Genomic DNA, 18621 nt, shown 5'->3' with positions numbered 1-18621 from the left:
TTTGTGATGAAATACCAGCCCATTCTTATGATCGATAAGCGATGAATATCAGCAAATAAATCATCTGTACTTTTACTACCACGGCTCTATGGAGTAGCTTGAATATTGAACATTTTCATAAAGGAAACTTGGCCACCATCGACAATTGCGTACAGGACCTTTGGCCAGTCCGGTGCTCTCTTCCGTTTGTCCTTTTCTGATGCGTTGGTAGCATTTGTGGACGAGGGGTTCTCTTGGGCGGGATCAGGTTGTCCGTCCATCAAGATCTCTAGTTCACCAAGAGAGGGTAACATTGCATCGGCTCTATGTTGACATAAAAAAAAAAAGAAAAAAAAAAGAAAAAAAGACTACAGATTAACAAATCGGCAGAGCGCGTGAGGTTGCTTGGCATTGTTGTAGGGTAGCATAATCTTACCCGACAACAACAACATGATAGTCCGGTGTGCCAGGTTGCCGTTTCTTGAATGCTCCTGCTGGCTTGTAAACCTCAAAATCGACTACTATGTTATTCTCTCTACCAATTTGAAGACGCCTCATTGCCTGAACAGAGGGCTCTGAAGTATGGGCAAGACGCACACTCGGTATAATCTTTAGCTTATCCAGGATCTGGCCTATTGATAGGGCACAACAGAAGGAACTCTTGGTGAGCTAATGGTGTCTGAAAGCGCTTCTCATGTTCGCGAGAGTTAAAACGAACACGGACTCACCATACTGTAGCTGGTCGTTGTTGGAGACAAGTGGTCGACTGAACTTTCCTGACCACATATCGATGAGAGATAACAACCCCAGCCCCACATTAGTGATAAATGCTCTTGATCGACGCCACCACGTTCCAACAATCGCGTCCCACAGGGCTGTAAACAATGGCCCCAATTTAAGGAGTGGTCGTGTGAGTTCATGCCCCCAAGCTTTCGATTGGCCATGCGTTCGAGAGACGACTTCGTGGCGGTATGTTCCTGGCCTGATCACAACAAAGCCCAGTCGTTTGAGATAGGCGTAGGTCAGGTATCGATTCATGGCTGTAGTACTGTCCTGTGGAATAGGTGCATCCTTATCCTGATCCTGATGTTGACGTCCATCCTGACTCTGGATATGTACGGGCGAAAGGTAGATACTCCACATGTGCTGAACGGACATGTCCACGCCATGATGATCTACCAGAAGAGAGCCACGATCGACAAGATACAGAGCTTCCTCGGGATAGAGATAGATCTGACCGTGTAATGTGTGTCCCATGCTCACGAAGTGAGTTCCCTTATTCACTGTCAGTCTGAATAGGCCCAGTTCTGGTTCGTAGACTGCGCGGGAAAACGTCCGTCTACAGGTTGAGTCAGGCAGACGGGGTTAGACAAAATGAAGCGTTGCCGACCCTCTAAATTGCAAAATGCTGTCCTGTTCACATACTCTGCACCGCGACGCTCCTCGGCCAGGATATGAAAGTAGGCATTGTACTGTTCCTCGAGTGCTGCGGCTGGATCCTGTGATGACTTGGTATCCCTGCTCGGTAATGTCTGCGAGGAGAGATCTTTTCTATATGGTATCGTGCAAAGGGACAGTGAGAAGAGTGTCAACCAAAGGGTTGTTTTCTTTTTTTCTCGTGTCCTGTTCCAGGATGGCTGGATGAACGAATGGAGGAATGCTGGTTTACCCTTTGGGATTGTTTAAGAGCAGACGAAAGTCTGGATGCTGATCATTGTCGTCCTGGTCTGTTGCATCCATCGTTGCATGGTTGGAGGAGGTGAAGGAGACAGGTGCTGCGGTGTTCTGTCTGTGCGGGGGACAATACAAAGTCACGCATGGCGAGGCCTGGCATGGCATGGCCTGTTCCAGGGGCCAAAAGAGGGCCCCCGTGCGATGACGGCATGTGGATCGAAATATTAGTTCCTCTGGGACTGAGAGGGTCCTCGCACATTGTCGGTGAGCGAGTGTTTTCATCAGCCAATCGGGTGACAGAGCCCGAGGGAACATCCCCCTGCGCTTGCCAGGAACACAGGTACAGCAGCAGATCGAACTCTACGTCCAACGGCTGATGAAATACAGACTCTTTTTTTTTTTGCCCGCCCTCTTCTTCTGAATTACTTACTTTCTTCTCTTTTCTTCACTCTCTCTTTTTTTCTTGCCCCACCCAACCCAGGTCCCGCTTCCTCGACCTCCACGCGCCCCTCCCCACTCTCGGCCCCTCTTTCTCTCAATTGCTCCTCCCTCTCCTATCCACAGCCAGATCGCATCCCCACCATGGGTATGCCATCGACTTGATCATCTCATTGACCACTGCAACTGTGTCGGTACCCTGTTTCCTAACCGTCTTTTCTCTCCACATCCCCCTCCCTTCCCCAACTTAGCCAGCAGTGTTAACGACTTCATTGCAGGCAAGTGCATACCGATCTGATAATCGTCTGTCGTCGGGATGAAAAATCCCTTTTTATTTTTCCACACGAGGAGGGTTTGTACCCCCATTTTTGTCTTGCCGACCCCTACCACCACCATCCGTGCCCATCCTCCACCGACCTCCCACGTTTATATGTACCATGTCATGTACATGCATGTGCGTTTGTTTACCTAAACAACTAACCAGCCCAGAAAATTCTCTTTGTCTTTTGCTTGCGACAGGTTATATCAGTGGTGTAGCCGGGTTGATTATTGGCAGTCCTCTGGATGTCCTCAAGGTACAAAGAAATAAAATAAAAAATGTTGCAGTTAAACTTCGTCCGTCCAATGTAATTGCAATCCGAAAGTATCGTTGCTTAATCGACCCTTCCATTGCTAATATAGGTCCGACTTCAGGCCGAAAGCAGCTCGGCTGCCTCCAGCAACATGCAAGCCAACAAGAACAGTCTTACATCCATGATTCAGAATGAAGGCGTAAGTCAGCATGCGACCAATCTATCCCTCAAGGCGGGCAAATTGATCTGGTACTTACGCCGGATTTGTGTCACCCAATGTTGTAGGTCAAGTCTTTGTTCAAAGGCATCACCTCTCCGATCATCGGCTTGGCAGGACTCAACTCCATTTTGTTTGCATCATACTCGGCTTCCATGCGGTTGTTCGAGACACTTTCGCCGCCAACTTCCCCCACACACCCGTCGTCGTACACTGCAGCAAGAGAAACATACCAACCGCTGTCACATGTCTTTGCAGCTGGATTCGTTGCGGGTGTCGCCTGCTTCTTGGTCAGTACGCCGACGGAGCTAGTCAAGTGCAGAGCCCAGGTCATTGCTTCGCAATTGGACCCCAACTCTTCTGCAGCAGCACAAAGAGCCATCCTCAGCGAGTCTGGCTCATGGCAGGTCACCAAGGACGTCGTCAAGCGGTTTGGTCTGAAGGGACTGTATCAAGGAGGATGGGTAACGATTCTTAGGGACGCTCCAGGATACGGAGTGTACTTTTTGTAAGTCGAAGATCGGCGAACTCTGAGACTTCAAAGATTGCTTTAGTCTCGTATCATGTACTGAACATCGATGGTTCTTCAAATATAGATCATACGAAGGACTCAAGAGAGTGCTGGAAATCCCACAGGGAGAGACTGGAGGCATCAACACATGGAAGCTGCTCTTTGCTGGTGGATTGGCTGGAACCCTTTCATGGGCAAGCATATACCCGCTTGGTAAAAGCAGCTGAATCCTTCAGATGGACTGACTGGCATGTTGGAGGACGAAAAAGAAGACATTCTCATATTTTATTCTCCAATCTAGATGTAATCAAGACTAGACTGCAAACACAGCCACATCTTGTTGTAACAGATCCCTACGGCAGCATGAGGTCGCTTCCAATTACCGCCCCCACCCGTATCCCCACACCGACTACCAGTCTTTTGTCCAAGGGCCACGGCGAACAGCGAGGGCTGGTTCATCAGACAAGTCGACAGGGACATTCGCAGGTTCCTGCAAGTGCGCCTTACAAGGGCATGTTGGATTGTGCCATTCGCTCGTACAGGACTGAGGGCATGGGCGTGTTTATGAGAGGCGTGACGCCGGCGCTACTTCGAGCGTTCCCTGTCAATGCGGTTACATTTTTCGTGTATGAGCTTGTTATGGCTGAACTGCAGAAGCTTGATTAGAGGGATACAAACCCGTAGACTGGAAGCAATAAAAGGATGTTCATTATATTTATTTTGTCTCGTTACATGTTTGCCGCACAAGATGAGGACAGGGCATGCTAGAGCATTGTTAGAGCATTGTTAGTAGGAAGCGGACACGAGTTGGGATTGCCGTGGCTCTTGTTACGCCTGTGCATGCGGCCCATGCGCTGCGGATGCGTATATCGGGCGCATGATCGAGGACGCGTTTCCTGCGCGCGACTAGCAGACCACGGCGGCCAAGCAAGCATCGGAAGGTGCATAGGGCAAACACAGCAGCGGGTGCTGCGTCACTCCCCATTGGCGGAGAGCTGTGACGAGCACTGCACCGAAAAAGGGGTCATCCTCCTTCGCTTTCCCTTTTTGATTCTTCCCTCCTTTCATCATCCTCCATCCCTCCATTCATCCTTCTCTCCCTCTCTCCCTCTCTCCATCCACTCATCCACCCCCCAGCCCCCGTCTCTTTCAATCGCCTCATCCGCTCTTCAGCCACATCCCTCGGACACCCGCATCGCCGCACTGAACCCGATTACGATCCTCTGTTCCTCCCCGTCTGATTTCCTACATTCCTTCTCTTGTTCACCTGCGTCCTTTCCTTCGACCAACTCCCTAGCCCTTGGTTGTATTTATCACCGCTCTACTGCAAATACAATGGCATGGGCCAATGTCACCTTTGATGAGGTCCTCGACGACCTCTCCAGGTACCCTCGCCTCCCTTTCAGCCTTGTCCAAACACCCACTTTCTCAGTGCATGGCATTAACACTCCTTTCCCTCGCCTCTCTGTCATAGTCGCTTTATTATCAATGTACCCGACGAGGAACTAGCCTCTGTCGAGCGAATCTGTTTCCAAATCGAACAAGCCCACTGGTATTACGAGGATTTTGTAAGGGAACAGAGCCCGTCGTTCCCAAGTTTTAACCTCAAGAACTTTTCCGCCAAGTTTTTCCAGCACTGCCCACTCCTTCACGAATGGTCCAACGAACACGAGACCGCCTTTGCCAACTTTATGGAGTACAAGATCCGGGTGCCAGTCTGTGGCGCCATCATCTTGAACGAAGCCATGGACAAGGTACGGATGCCTTTTGTTTCATCGATAAGCAATGCTGCCATGCCAGTTTCTAATGCAAAGAGACATCTTTTTCTAACCTTCTTCCTTTTGCAACAACAGTGTATATTAGTCAAAGGCTGGACGGCTCGGTCAGGATGGGGATTTCCAAAGGGCAAGATCAACAAGGATGAGCCGGATACCCTGTGTGCAGTCCGCGAGGTACATGACTCGTACTGAATGGTTGGTTGAAAAGCAACCGGGCATTGATCCTGATTGCACTTTCAATTGATACTGTTTACAAGAGGTGGTTATCTAATATTATGGTTCCGCTTTATATGGCGGATTGCTTTTGCGATGTAGGTATGGGAGGAAACCGGCTTCGACGTAACGGGCAAGATTCGAGAGGAGGACTATGTGGAACAGACCATCAAAGATCAAAGAATTCGCTTGTACATAGTCAAAGGAGTTCCTGAAACCACAGTGTTCGAACCCCAGACAAGAAAAGAGATCAGTGTACGTCCTGGCTTAGTTCGAACGTCACCAAGCGCTACTTGAAGAGACATGGAAAGCGTGTCTAACCCACTAAACACGCTGACTATGCCTTTGGTTCTTTTAGAAAATTGAATGGCATTTTATTGCCGAATTGCCGACATCGAAGCCCAAGCCAATCGAAAGGGGAACGCAGTCAGGAAGAGAAAGTGGAACTGAAAGGCCCAATGGCGCCAAGAATCCAAGCCGATACTATATGGTGACGCCATTCGTCCAGTAAGTCGCCCTATGAACAGAAAGAAGACTGCAGCCGATTGTGATCGTGGTGTGGTCTGAGCGTTCATCGTTGGATTGACATATGATCTGGTCATTGTTCCACAGCAAACTCAAGAGCTGGATCAATGCGCAAAGAAGGAACACGAAGCGCAACAACAAGGGTCAGTATGGTCAAGCCCCGCAGCAGCCAGCAGAGAACCATACCGTCACAGCCACACGTGAACAACAACATCTGCAAATCCAAGCAGCAGCGCCAGTCGTTTCTTCGACTGAAGCTCGACTCGACTCTGAGGTGCTGAAGAGTATGCTGGGCATTGGTAAGGGTCCATCATCTCTACAGGACCCTGCGCTGGCTCAGCAGCAGAGTAGTCCAACCCAGGAGTTTTCGTCTCCGCAAAAGGACACCCGAAACAGCACTGAGTCCCTGAAGGCTCTACTAGGGATTCAGAGCCCAGTCAGTTCTAGCATGTTTATTCGGGACGGCATGGCCACGGGTTCACCCACGATCCAGTCGACATCTGCGCAGTATCCATCCGCTCGTCCGGTTTCTACTCCATCGTCTTTGTCTTCTACAACGTCTTATCAGAATGGAAGCGACGCATTGAAGGCCATGCTCGGCATTCCAACGCAATCTGGCAGCCCGCTGCTTCATTTCAGCCCTGTTGCCAATGGCACCCCTCCAGTTGCGTCCGGTGCAGGAGCGATCGCTAATGGGTACGGTATGCCACGACCGGGATTTTCGCCTCAGATCCATCATTCATCGATGAACAGCTCGCCGACACGAGCTCGAAATGGATCTGACGACTTGTTAGCCGTATTGAAGGGTAACGGCGGTGGTGGAGCAGGAAATGCAGGAGCAGTTAATGGAACTGGATTCGCAGGAATCAATCCAATGAGCGTCAATAGCAACGGCGACGATCAAAATAAGCAGAATCGCGGTGCAAATGTCGCTGGAGGCAATGGCAGCAACGACGCAAACGGGCACGTCGGCAATGGAGCGCCTGCGAAGGCTCCGAGAATGCAGAACTTTGCGTTTGACGTGGACGCTCTCTTCTGAAGCACTGGAGCCGAGATCGATACCGCTCTATTGAACTTCACATTGCGCATGACAAGATGATAGCCGTATCAGCGACAACGACAACAGTAGAAAACTAGACATCACTTTTAGGAGGATGACTTTGTTTGTGATAAGCAATAAAGGAGTAGCGATTAACCACAGCTAGCAACATTTTTTTTTTTTTTTTTTTTTTTTTTTTTTTTTTTTTTTTTCGCAGTGCTTTGCTTTGACAAAAACATACAAATATATATATTTTTTTTTGCAATGAAGAGAAAGGGAAAAAAAAAAAAAAAAAAACGCGCTATAGATTTGCAGTAGTTATTTTTAAAGAACGATGGACAAGACGGCAGATTGGAGTTTGTGGACCTGGTTTGTGCCCTCGAGCAGGAACAAAAAGAAGACGAAGAGCGACAGCATCAGTAGGCCGGAGAAGCCATAGGATTCTGCAAAGGACGCAGAGGAGTCATGACCGGACACCGCGGACGACAGTTCTGTGGTGTCGTGAAGAGAGATCGAGGACGATGGGAGGGAAGTACAGGACGAGGATCCGGTTCGGCGGCGCGCGTTCTTGGTCTTTCCCGCGGACGTGGATTTGCCAATGATGATGCTATGGCTCTGACGAGTGCTTTCGGATGTCATTGCTGAAGAGAATGAAGGGTGCTGTTGTTTCTGGTAGGGGTGTTGCTGCTGCTGTTGTTGTTGCTGATACATGTACATGGCCTGCTCCTTTTCTGAATCGACAGATCGTGTCAGACGCCGGCGATTGCGGTTATTCTTCCTCCGCAAGAGCCTCCAATAGCTGTACCCTTCGCCGTCCTCCTCCTCCTCCTCTACTTCTCTTGCTTCTTCATCGTCATCGCCATCGTCGTCCTCGCTTGCGACTTCTCCCACATCCCCATCGTCCTTGGACCCTTGCATCCGCCGGCCGCGCCCTGATCGTATGGTTTTCATACGATCCGTGCTTTCCCCCAACTCCAGCTCCTCCAACCGCCTCTTGGAGTACACCAGATCTGGTTCGGAAGACGTAGAGCTCACGACCGTGCGGTGTTTGCAAACCGCGTTCGACAACGAGGCTAGCGAGGGTAGAGATCTTGTCCAAAGCATCGATAGCCGCTCCTGCTCCTGCTCCTGCTGCTGCTGCTGCGACGGCTGCAAATTCCTCTCCGCACCCTCTACTGGCTGCAGCGTCGCACTCGAGAACCTTAGCCTCTGATACCTCTCGACCGCTGTGGCTGTGATCGTATACATCCCCAGCTTCGAGGGCACCTTTGGACGAAACGCCATCCCCGAATGGATCTCCGACCCAAATCCCGTTCGTTTCGGCTGTGCGCCCGTGGAGGGCCCGGGGGCTCGAGGCATCTCTGCGCGCAGCCGACCGTACTGCGCAAGTTCTGCCTGGGTCATTATCATTTTCATGAGGACGTATCGGCGAATGGGTTGGTGGGAATGTAGATGATGCGCCGCGTGGGCGTACAGTCGTGTGAGATCTTTGGAGGAGATGGTGGACAAAAGTTGGATCGCCAGGACCGGATCGGGGAGTTGGGGGTATAGGCGTGGGAGGCGGTAGCGATGTGGATGGTTTGGCCCTGTGGAGGGACGCGTCGCTGTTGGTAAAGCGCATGTAGACGAGGATTGTTGTTGGGATGCGTTGGAGCCTGCGAGGCTGTTGGGATGGATGAACCAGGGGAGCGTAGACGCGTCGTTCTCGGTCGGGGTCGTGGGAAAGATTGTGCTTGCGTTGTTGTGCTGCGAGGGAGTGTTGATGGCGGCTCTGGTGGGGATACAGAGTGGAGGAAGGAGGGACATCAAGGGGTGTGGAGATGCCAGAGGAGCACTGGGAGGGATCGCTTCTGACGTCGGGGAGACAGGAGAGGGTAGTGAGGCGCAGTTGGAGGGAACAGCAGTGAGGGTTGGTTCCAAAGGCGATGCCAGGGGGTATGTCAAGGGCGAGAGTAGTACCACTGGGGCCGTAGGGGTGTTGGAGCCTGTGATTTCCTTGATTGGAGGCTCTTGAGCATGGTGGTGGTGATGATGGTGCACATACAGATGGATGGCCAGACTTGACGGCGACTCGGGGGACGTGGTCGAGCGCGCCGGAGAGGGTAGTTGCTGCTGTGTCACCGTGATCTTCGTTTCTTTTGCGGATTGGTGCAGTGGAGCCTCTTTCAGGATCAAGATCGGTGGCGGCAGCAGGCGTGGCTGCTTCGACAGTCTGGACGCGACACTCGGGGGCATAATTGATTTGTGAACCATCTGTTCTACGACGCCAACCCGTGGTGTCTTGGCCGAATTGTTGCTTTGCTTGTCCTGCCTCACAGAATCGTGCAGAGGTGGGAACATGGCCTCAAGTCGACTCATCTCGGAATGAGAGTAGTGGTGATAGCGGCGGCCGTTGTTGCTCCGATGTTCATGTGCACCGGCGCCAGGTGACGGGGACGAATAGCGGTGATGCCGTTGATCTGACTGTTGAATATGCTGTTGAATATTCTGGTGCCGGTACTCTGGAGCAAGATCCCGATCTGCACTGAGCAAGTATTGATGCTGCTGCTGCTGCTGGTGTTGTTGACGATACTGTTCATAATGCTGGGTGTTTACTAGACTATCCTCCGTCCGTGGGCAGTGCATATTACCAGGCATCCCTGGCATCGGGCCCCCATTTGCTGTTGAGGGCATCATATCTGCGATCCCCTCGTGTCGATGACTTCTTTGCAGTCCGTTTGCGTGGACCATCTCTTGGTACTTTTTGTCCAGATCTGTGTTTCTGTCCTCGTTATAAAGAGTGCAAATATGGTCATGGCCGTAGTTAACGCCATTGCTGCTTTGATGAACGCTATCGAGACAACTCTGTGCAAGGACGCATCGAGGGATTGAATGCTTGACTGAATGCATGGCCTATTACTCGTATATCCTTTAAAGATTTAAACATCGTCAATTTATAGAAAGAGAGGTTACATATCGGCGCGGTCGCCATAGAAGCTGGAAAATAAAGAGAACCCCTTGGCAATTGACGCGTTTTATGCGATGCCTTACCCTAGAAGGCGTTTTATTGAAAGCGAGCCGAGTTGGTTGATGAGTTTGTATGGTGATGCAGGCGCCCAGCAAAGGCAATGTGTAAGATGAATTCAAAACAGAGAAAGAGTGGAGGGGTATATCAGACAGGTACGTATCCAGGATCTGGGTACAGTTGAGGACAAGGCGCGATGGGGCAGAGGAAAGAGGAGAGACAAGGGGGGCGGGAGTTGTGCAAATGGTTTTAGCAAGCTCAGAGTTTAGCTTTCGCTTCGTGATTGGAAAGCTGGCTTGGACAAGAAGGATGAAGTGTGGCAAAGAAATAAGAAAATGAAAAAAGAGGGGATGGATCAGCGTAAAGAACAAGAGAAGGAGAGAAAGAAACAAAGTCAGCGAAACGAAAAGAAAGCACGCACACGATTCAGAGAAGGAAGGCGGGAGACGCGCAAAGAGAACGGTCGATGAGGGTAAGAAGAGGAGGCCATGCATCCATATTCGGCCCAACAGTGTGTAATTCTCTTCATTTTTTATTTTTTTTTTTTGCTCGCGCGATCGCAGGGAGGCGGTCGGATCAGCCAGTGGAGCTGTGTGGGTAGAACATGAACACCTGCATGCATTAGACATCATGAGCATGTGTAGAGACTATGAACAGGATTTGCAGTAGATGGACAAAACAGTGGCCAGTATTTTCTACCCCCAAGCTCCCTCTGGACTTTCCAGGTTCAGGGCCGTCCGAGATAATACCAACAAATACAGCAGTGCAAAAAGACCATATCCATAGACGAAGATGGTCGCAGCGACCTGCAAGAAAAGGGAGTTTTCATGTTCTATATAGCGGGGCTAGTTGATGCGTAGGGATACCGCCTGTCCGAAGAGGGCATGCCATCTTAGTTTCGATTCTAATATCCCTTGTCCAGAGGGCAGCAAACCCCGGTCAACGCAAAGAAGATTCGTAGGTAAGCAGAAGGGTATATCATAGGTGGAATGTGTGATTTTTTTTGGTTGCAATCGAAATTAGTGTCCCTTTTTGATATAATTGCTCTCTTCCATACCCTGACGGTCATCTTTGCCTACACTGCTGTTTCCTGCCGTTCTTTTTTTTACTTTCTTCCGTGTGTCTGCATGGTATAAAGGGGTACACTTAATAGGCTATGGTGGTGGGCTCATCGAACAATTTTGTCGGAGGTGCACTGACATGGACGTCAATATGCAGTCATCGCCGCTCACAGCTGCAAATAAATGCATGCCAGCTCTTAGCCAACATGGACTTTAATCTGGCCGTCCTCGGCCTGCGTGGGGTGTCCGTGTCTATATAAGTGCGCCTCACCGCTCTGGATATAGGCATGTGTAGGAGTTGGCTGGTGCTGCTGCATCGGCATCGGTATGGGCATCGGGGCTGGCAATGAGTGTTGATGCATCGGCATTGGTATAGGCATAGGACCGGATATAGGGTGATGCTGTATCGGATGCATCGACATGGGCATAGGGTAGTGATGCTGTATCGGTATAGGCATGGGATGTTGGGACAAAGGCACCGTCGAAGGGATAGGGTGGTGCTGCATTGGCCCTGGGTATTGTGGCAAGGGTATGCCTGGCTGATGTGCATGCCCAGAATGTGGAGGTGAGGATGTATATGCTTGCGGCAAGGGCGGCGAGTGTGCCGAAGGACTACTGCCGCTTGATGGAACCGTGAACTGTTTCGGCCGGTTTACTCTTGTGACAATGTGCTTGGGCGGAGGCAGTGGAGCACCCGATGAAGATGGAGCAGCAGGTAATTCACGGAATAGGGCCTCGGACGCCAGGTAAGCCGCCTGGGCCGAATGCTGACCCTGCGGACTGTTGCTTATATGTGAAAGTGGTGCAGTGTTGGCTCGCGGCGGCGGAATACTGTGCGGGTTAAAGGTATAGGCAGCCGATGACGTAGGGGATTGCGAGAGAAAGGGATATGTCTGGTGCGGCTGCGGCTGTTGGTAGAAGTGATGTTGCTGTCCAGCATGTTGCTCATGCAGTGGGTTCTGCTGTCCATGGTAAGATGCTGCAATGCTCTCTGTTGCCATGGTCGGTATTCCATATTGCACAGTATTGGAGTAAGCGGACGAGCTCTCGTAGACCGTCTGGGACGTGCCATCGTCCTCGATAATCGCCTGTGCTGTCTGGATCCTTTGCGCTGGTGAATGAGCTGGACCTGTTGGTGCAGTAGGTTCGTGGGACGCGGCGCGGAGCTCCGGTGAACTTATGGTGCTGCCTTCTGCTGATGCCACCGGAAAGTATGATAGCGGTTGATAAGTATCAGATCCTTCCTCTTGGTATGGCGAGGTCAGCGGCGTTGGTGGCAAGGGTCGATTCGCAACTTGGACTGGGATAGGAGGGACAAGAGTAGACTGATCGCTCCTAGTGCTTCCTGTGCTACCTGCTGTCGACCCCAAGCGACCTCTGGCGGGCAATGTTGGTAGGGGTCGCCGAGTTGCCTGCAGGGCGGAACGCTTGAACTCTTGCGCCACCTCTACTGTTTCTTCAAGAACTTCTTCAATCTCCCTGTACCCAAGAATCCTTGCAAAATCGAGGGCTATTTCATCGTTGAAAACAAATACAGTAAGAACTTTTGTCTATAGGCCGCATTCAACTGTCATAGATGATAAGCGTGTCTGCTAGATCCATACCTGTCTTTCCATTGGGGTCCTTTGCAAGCAGCTCACTTTCCTCCATGATCGAACGACTCTGAAACCACGAAAGCAAGTGTCGGGCAATTTCCCTGACCAGCGTTGTCTGACCCTGGATGACGGCCAAGTGTAGCATGTCATGTCCGTCCACAGTAGTCGCAAGGATGACCTCCATGCCCTCTGCAGAGACGTGATCATGTCCGGCGCAAAGCATGTAGATGACGCCCAGCGCAAGGTGCTCAGTTCGTGTGACACTAGGCGGTTGCTCCAGTTTTAGCAAAGTCAATGTTCGTTGTCGTGTCTAGACAGTTGTGTGAGATTGACCCCTGTTAGCAATCAAGCCAGCTTTTTAATATTGTGCGTTTGACGACAGAGACGACGTACAATGTTTTCCGTTTCATGGTCTAGGGTGCTGCTGAGGCTCGCTTTGACCAGTTGACGATGTAGTCCGATAATAACATGGAGTAGGTCGATTTCGGATTCTATTGTAGCGGCAGGAAGATGTAAAACAATACGTGGCGATAATGGTTAGCAAGCAATTTCTGAAGCAAGTGCCTTGTGCGGAGCAAATGACAGAAGCACATGGTGTACTGGCACCAACCAAAAACAGTCGAACTCACCTTCTGTAGCGACCACTTCCAATGTCGTGTCAATGTCCTCCTCGGCTTTTGCGCCAGCGCATAGCAAGGTAATAGACAGGCACAGCTCCCTGCATGGGCGAGCATTATTCGCTGTGGTCCACCAGTCCAGCAGATTAGGGCTGACGAGCTCCATCTCTGTGCTTTTCAGGACTTTCGGCGTAACCTTCTTGGGCTTGAGATTCAAGGTAGCGCACTCGAATAAGACCTCGACTCCCTCTAAATATATCAGCGTCAGAGAGCCGAACGAGTATCAGTAGGGGTACTTCCAATAATACAGGACGGAGCAGGACATCACTGCTTTGAATTTGTTGCCACTATTTCTGACCTCGAAAGTTAACGCCGGAAAGGACGACAGTGGCCCCTCCGCGAATGGGTATCGATCGGCAGGAGATGTCGCCCAGGAGTAGTGGAAAATGACCCTGATCCGCCCATGCGTCCTTTGGAGGCTGGTCAGCAGTGCTCAACTGCGAATCATTAGCTTCCTGTAGGATACCGCTGTGGCCCTGTGGGTTATTTCTGCTGGGTTCCGAATGGTGCTGTTGGTCAATACCGGTTCTGGACAGTTGCTGCTGTTGAGGGCTCCGTGCAGCAATAGGGTAACTGGTATTGTCCTGGGGTTCGTCCGCCTCATTCGTCGAATGGAGCGAGATGCTCGCGCTATTCAGGGTGATGGAGTTCACGTCTTTTGAGGAATCGGACATCAGGCACTCGGTCGCATCAGCGAGAGGAAGAGAATGTCAAGGGAGATGTGTGCGTTGGTGCGGTGGTCGGTGTCAAAGATGGGTCTGGAAGAGAAAGAAGCCGTACCTCGAAAAGCAGCTTTGCCACAGGCGGCAGTGAGCACCGCGCTCTCGAATCGATCAAATCAAATTGCTTGAAGAGCCGAGTGCGAGCCTCACCGAGCAAACCGGTTACCACAGCAAGCAGCACTACTCCACCGCCAACAACAAAAAAGCAGGAGGAAGCTTACAGACACGTTGTGGCACCGAGAAACGGACCGTTATTTTTTTAGATGGATCATGCTGTAAAGAATCTCTCTCATAGATTTCAACCGCTGCCATTTGACCATGATAAACAAGTTGCTTTAACATCGCTACATCTGGGTGTGTCCAGGCCATATAAATGGTGAACGGAAAACTTTCTAGGCGGCACGGTATGGTGGGCAGCCTGGGTCATGAATTCCAACTGTTCTTTCGACCCAGTAACGTGAGATTAAAGGCGGAGCTTGTCAGCAGTGATGAGTTCTTTGTGCTGATCCTCCTGGGTTCCTTCAGCACATCTATGTGCTCGTGGGGATCTATCCTGGTCCAGTCTATCATCGCCATGATATCGAAATGATCAGAAGCCGATCATTCTTGACCGAGCAGCCGATGGCTCGTTACTTAATTTAAATAAATACTATCAGACACACACACGTACATTTACACACATCTCTTTCTCGCTGATTCCACAGTACCAAAAAATGCACTAAGCCCTCGTTACATGGGGTATCTGCAGTCATCAATGGATCTTACAGGTCATAAGCTGCTACAGGCAGATAGAAAATTCAGTAATGAAAAAAGCAAAAGAAATAGTTACTGGAACAAGTTAATGGTTAAAACGGACTGAGGAATAATGAAGGATAGCTGGGAGTTTATGCAAATGCAATGGATCTACTTCTTGGACATGGTAACGGAGGTCTAGGGCTCGCCGCGACTAGGGCTTGTTCAAAGTACGTCTATTATATGGAGGTCGCCGCGTCTCTAAAATCCAGACGCAAATGTATGCAGGGTAGTGGCCTTTTTTGGGCGCGGGTTCAGATCAGCAGCAACTCACACATGCAGGATTGGCACCATATGCGCTGTCGCAGTGGGGGTTCGACACCATGCAGAACATATAGTAAAGCGAGTGTGCAATGTGTGGGATGTTCAGGTCGAACGAGAGTGGAGATCAGGAACTTGCTGAGTTGAGCTTGATGTATATATCGCTCGACATAGTACGAGCTTAATTTATTAGCCGATCGGATCAGCAATCCCAGAAAGATCCCAGGACCATGACAGTACAATAGCCCAGAGACATGTATGCATGGATTCTAGTTAGTCTACGGTGTACATCAGCATCCATCTCCATGTGTGGCGTATCAGCCATGGTGTCTTGCTTGCTAAAAGTGTTATCGACCCCTGTCTACCGCCACTCGGAACGAGTCCTCTATTTTATGCATAATCCTTCTGAGTCAGATATTATAAGGCGCGACTTGACCATGGGTAGCGAATCAGATCGTTTTTCACATCCACTCTTATCCCACAGACATCGCGCTACGCGTTCATGCTCCACCGCTGGAGCAGCTTGTGCAACAGCACCCCTGAAATCCTCTTCAGGACCCTGGAGAGAACATCAACTATAATGATCAATTACGCGGCGCCCCCATCCCTTGCCAAGAACAAGAAATGCATAAAAGAACTCAGGCCCTCGATAAAAATATTAAAAAGCACTTTCGTCCCATCGTTTCCATCTGCAAGATCGCCTAGGTGCGTACTTGTCCCTTCGTTGCGGACTTCGCGTCACCTCCTGGGACTCAAGTATATAAGGAAGCAAACCCCTTGATACTTGTGCCCTTGATCCTTTCCACTTCCGATCTCGTCTATCCGCCGAGCTCGGTTCATCATGACAGCCTTCGAGCCCTTAACACTGTTGCTCTTTCATGGTTCCAAAGGTTCCTTCGACCACCACTGCCCATTGTCCAATTGTCCCTACCACCTTTGATTTTTATTTCCAGCAAAAAGTCAGGGGTCACCCTAGAACCCCTCCGACCTCTCAATGTTTGCATTGCCCCAGTGCCCTTGATTTTAACTTTGTCCAACTGCCCTTTCATCTGGACGTTCACTCCCTCGCTGACCTCTTCTCCCTTATAAAGTGAGAAAGAGATGTGGGTCCACACACCACATCTACACCATATTTATTAATCAACTCCGGATTAAGTTTCAGAGGTAATAAGTTTATATGGTAATAAAGTACATTCGACTCGGCTGGATATACAGCGCTCGCCTAGTCACTTGAATTAATCCTAAGCTTTACCCTGACACTGCCTCCTAGGTTCTCGACACATCCCATGCTGCCGGCTCGGGAAAAGCCTCCAGCGGCCAGGTTTAGTCCAGGACCCAGCCGCTGAAATTCCTTCCTCTTACCTGGACAAGACGAGTGAGCCCCTTCCAGAGTTAGGTAAAAAAATAATCTTTCAATCTCTGTTGGCACTCGCTCCTCCACATAAAAATGAAAATACGTCAACCCCGGATACTCACCCTGCCCCCAGTGCTACGGCTCCTGTCTCGGATCAACCGCAACCTCACTCTTCTGTCGTGTCTAGGCCGTCTGAGGCAGTGGACCTGGACCCACTTGCTATCAGCACCATTGGAAGTAATCAGTCAGTCCTATCCGTTCATCATCGAGATAGATCTTTTTCATCAGTTCGGTTTTAGCATCCCTGGTCTCGCCAATCCCGGCGACGATGCGATGCAACTGCCTGAACCGGAAGAAGATAGGAAACCATCTCTTTCTCACTTAATTCTGAACCCCAAAATATCTCAAAGACAAACAGTTCTGTGTTTATCCCTCATCTAGCAACTTGAATATACTCCTAAGCTTACTCTGACCTTGCTTCCTGAACCACATATCACCTTCCCCTGTTCCGTCCCGCCGTGCTTAGCAAAGGTCATATTGACTCTGAATAAGCATAGGTTCACGACAGGCGTCACATATTTCACCAGAGTCCAATGTATAATATTTAGTTTAATAAGTGTACTTCCAGCTCACTATTATATTTTATACAAATAAATACCCAATCGGTGTGGTTGTTGGCCAGCAGCCACCGAGGGTACGCAGGATTTGATATTAGGTTTTGGGGTTGTGCCTGTATGAAAGGAGGATCGAAGCCAGCGGTCTTTTGTTCCTTGTTCCAGTTGAACAAGAGACCGTTGTGCTGATCACTCGCTACAGTGTGCGTAGTTGTGTGTTAGACCCTTGTATTCAGTGTGGAACACAAATTATTCGAGCATTCACATTGGGAGTTTCCTTGCTCCATACAACTGTAAAAGAACTATCTCCAAGCGCAACATGGTGTGTGGAGTCACATCTCATTCTCACTCATTCCTATTCCCAAAAAAAATATCTCAGCTCCCATTATCCTCCGATGCCTTTTGGTATCGTTCTCTACTTCCTTCACCATGGTGGCGAGTTCCTCCGCCTTTGCCTTCACTTGTTCTGCGTCCAAGTTCTACGCAAAATATTCCAATACCCATTTATTCGTGACTGGACCACTCCTTACTTCTTCTTTCGCCGTTCAAACTGACTAACGATTGGATGTCCAATACGTATGCGATTCGCAGGGCCCAAACGGTGTCCGTCATTGGAGATGACATTCCCAACTACGCGAATTGTGTACTGATTTCCGTAGACGATCCTATTAAAAAAAATTGTTATTAACATACAACCATTGCATTGGATAATCCACAACATTTCAATACTACTCGCCGTTTGTAGAATGTTAGACCATGCTTGTCACAGGCCTTGTCCAACTTATCCACGTCGAAAAACGCTCCGAATATGGCCCGCTTGTTCGCTGCTGGTGTTGCTACCCTGCCCACGTGGGTTAAAGGCGCTGAATATTTAGTCGCAACAAAAATTTTTAACAAGAGACGCTGAATCAAAGTCTGAATCATTAAAGTGCGTATAAACTTTCCCTCCACAAATCAAATGTTTGCCGTTTGTCAATACGACCTCTAATTCAAAGGGGTTTGAGCTTCAGCGTTTTCTAAGCACAGTCGCGAGTATATGTCCCGCACTATATGGCATTAAGGGCCTACTAGATGCTCAAGATGCTGAAAACGACTGTACACATTAATGCTAGCCAAAAAAAAAAAAAAAAAAAAAACGGAAAGTCTCAACATCTGACAGATTCCTGCTCGATATTCTGTCAGATTATCAGGCACCTCCGACGCGCATGCCATACAGAGCTTCTAGCAATGACGAAAACTCTGCACAGTATTGGAATCCGTCAGAGAGAAATCGCGATGCGGAGTTGTCCCCTCGGGGGCTTCATATAGAATGCACTCCAACGCTGCCGTCGAACAGACACGCCCTGTCACCAGTGATATTGTGGTGGCAAGGAGACATGGTGGTCAACCTAGTGCTACCTGACATAAAAACGGAAAAACGAAGGGGAATGAAACTCAGCTGAAGCACAAGGAAGGAGGAGCGAGCGAAGGTGAGAAAAGGGATAGGAAGATTGATGATGGGTATCGTTGCGGCGGTCGAAGAAGGAATGGATAGTTTATTTCAAGGCACTTTGTTAATTTGTGTGCCTTGACTTGTGACAGCGCAAATAAACCGT

General features: G+C 49.8%; 5 protein-coding genes across 5 annotated transcripts; 3 read left to right on the top strand and 2 right to left on the bottom strand.

The window, feature by feature from the left end:
• Nucleotides 1-33: 33 nt before the first annotated feature.
• On the bottom strand, nt 34-1680 carry BC939DRAFT_100141 (uncharacterized protein). Its single transcript, XM_051549835.1, has 5 exons — nt 1649-1680; nt 1401-1530; nt 708-1318; nt 416-611; nt 34-303 (listed from the first exon to the last, which is right to left on the bottom strand). Exons 2-5 carry the CDS (start codon nt 1445-1447, stop codon nt 87-89), a joined length of 1071 nt encoding a protein of 356 aa, XP_051417431.1. The 5' UTR covers nt 1448-1530; nt 1649-1680; the 3' UTR covers nt 34-86.
• An 848-nt stretch (nt 1681-2528) lies between these two features.
• BC939DRAFT_498378 (mitochondrial carrier domain-containing protein) lies at nt 2529-4057 on the top strand (the record flags this gene model as incomplete). Its single annotated transcript, XM_051559804.1, has 6 exons — nt 2529-2535; nt 2611-2666; nt 2773-2862; nt 2949-3388; nt 3477-3604; nt 3693-4057. 6 exons carry the CDS (start codon nt 2529-2531, stop codon nt 4055-4057), a joined length of 1086 nt encoding a protein of 361 aa, XP_051417430.1.
• Nucleotides 4058-4458: 401 nt separating this feature from the next.
• On the top strand, nt 4459-5774 carry BC939DRAFT_100058 (Dcp2, box A domain-containing protein). The gene is made up of 4 exons (XM_051549834.1): nt 4459-4776; nt 4866-5145; nt 5245-5343; nt 5485-5774. The coding sequence occupies exons 1-4, from the start codon at nt 4727-4729 to the stop codon at nt 5677-5679; spliced, it is 624 nt and encodes a 207-aa protein (XP_051417429.1). The 5' UTR covers nt 4459-4726; the 3' UTR covers nt 5680-5774.
• Nucleotides 5775-8545: 2771 nt separating this feature from the next.
• BC939DRAFT_435088 (uncharacterized protein) lies at nt 8546-9237 on the top strand. The gene has a single exon (XM_051553441.1). The coding sequence runs from the start codon at nt 8622-8624 to the stop codon at nt 8958-8960; it is 339 nt and encodes a 112-aa protein (XP_051417428.1). The 5' UTR covers nt 8546-8621; the 3' UTR covers nt 8961-9237.
• Nucleotides 9238-11113: 1876 nt separating this feature from the next.
• On the bottom strand, nt 11114-14167 carry BC939DRAFT_100010 (uncharacterized protein). Its single transcript, XM_051549833.1, has 5 exons — nt 13582-14167; nt 13236-13472; nt 13000-13097; nt 12616-12916; nt 11114-12521 (listed from the first exon to the last, which is right to left on the bottom strand). The coding sequence occupies exons 1-5, from the start codon at nt 13955-13957 to the stop codon at nt 11209-11211; spliced, it is 2325 nt and encodes a 774-aa protein (XP_051417427.1). The 5' UTR covers nt 13958-14167; the 3' UTR covers nt 11114-11208.
• Nucleotides 14168-18621: the final 4454 nt, after the last annotated feature.

The sequence above is a fragment of the Gamsiella multidivaricata genome, assembly GCF_025024155.1.
Source record: "Gamsiella multidivaricata strain RSA 2152 chromosome Unknown BC939scaffold_2, whole genome shotgun sequence".
Taxonomy (NCBI): domain Eukaryota; kingdom Fungi; phylum Mortierellomycota; class Mortierellomycetes; order Mortierellales; family Mortierellaceae; genus Gamsiella; species Gamsiella multidivaricata.
This window is presented reverse-complemented; position numbering and strand designations above follow the sequence as displayed.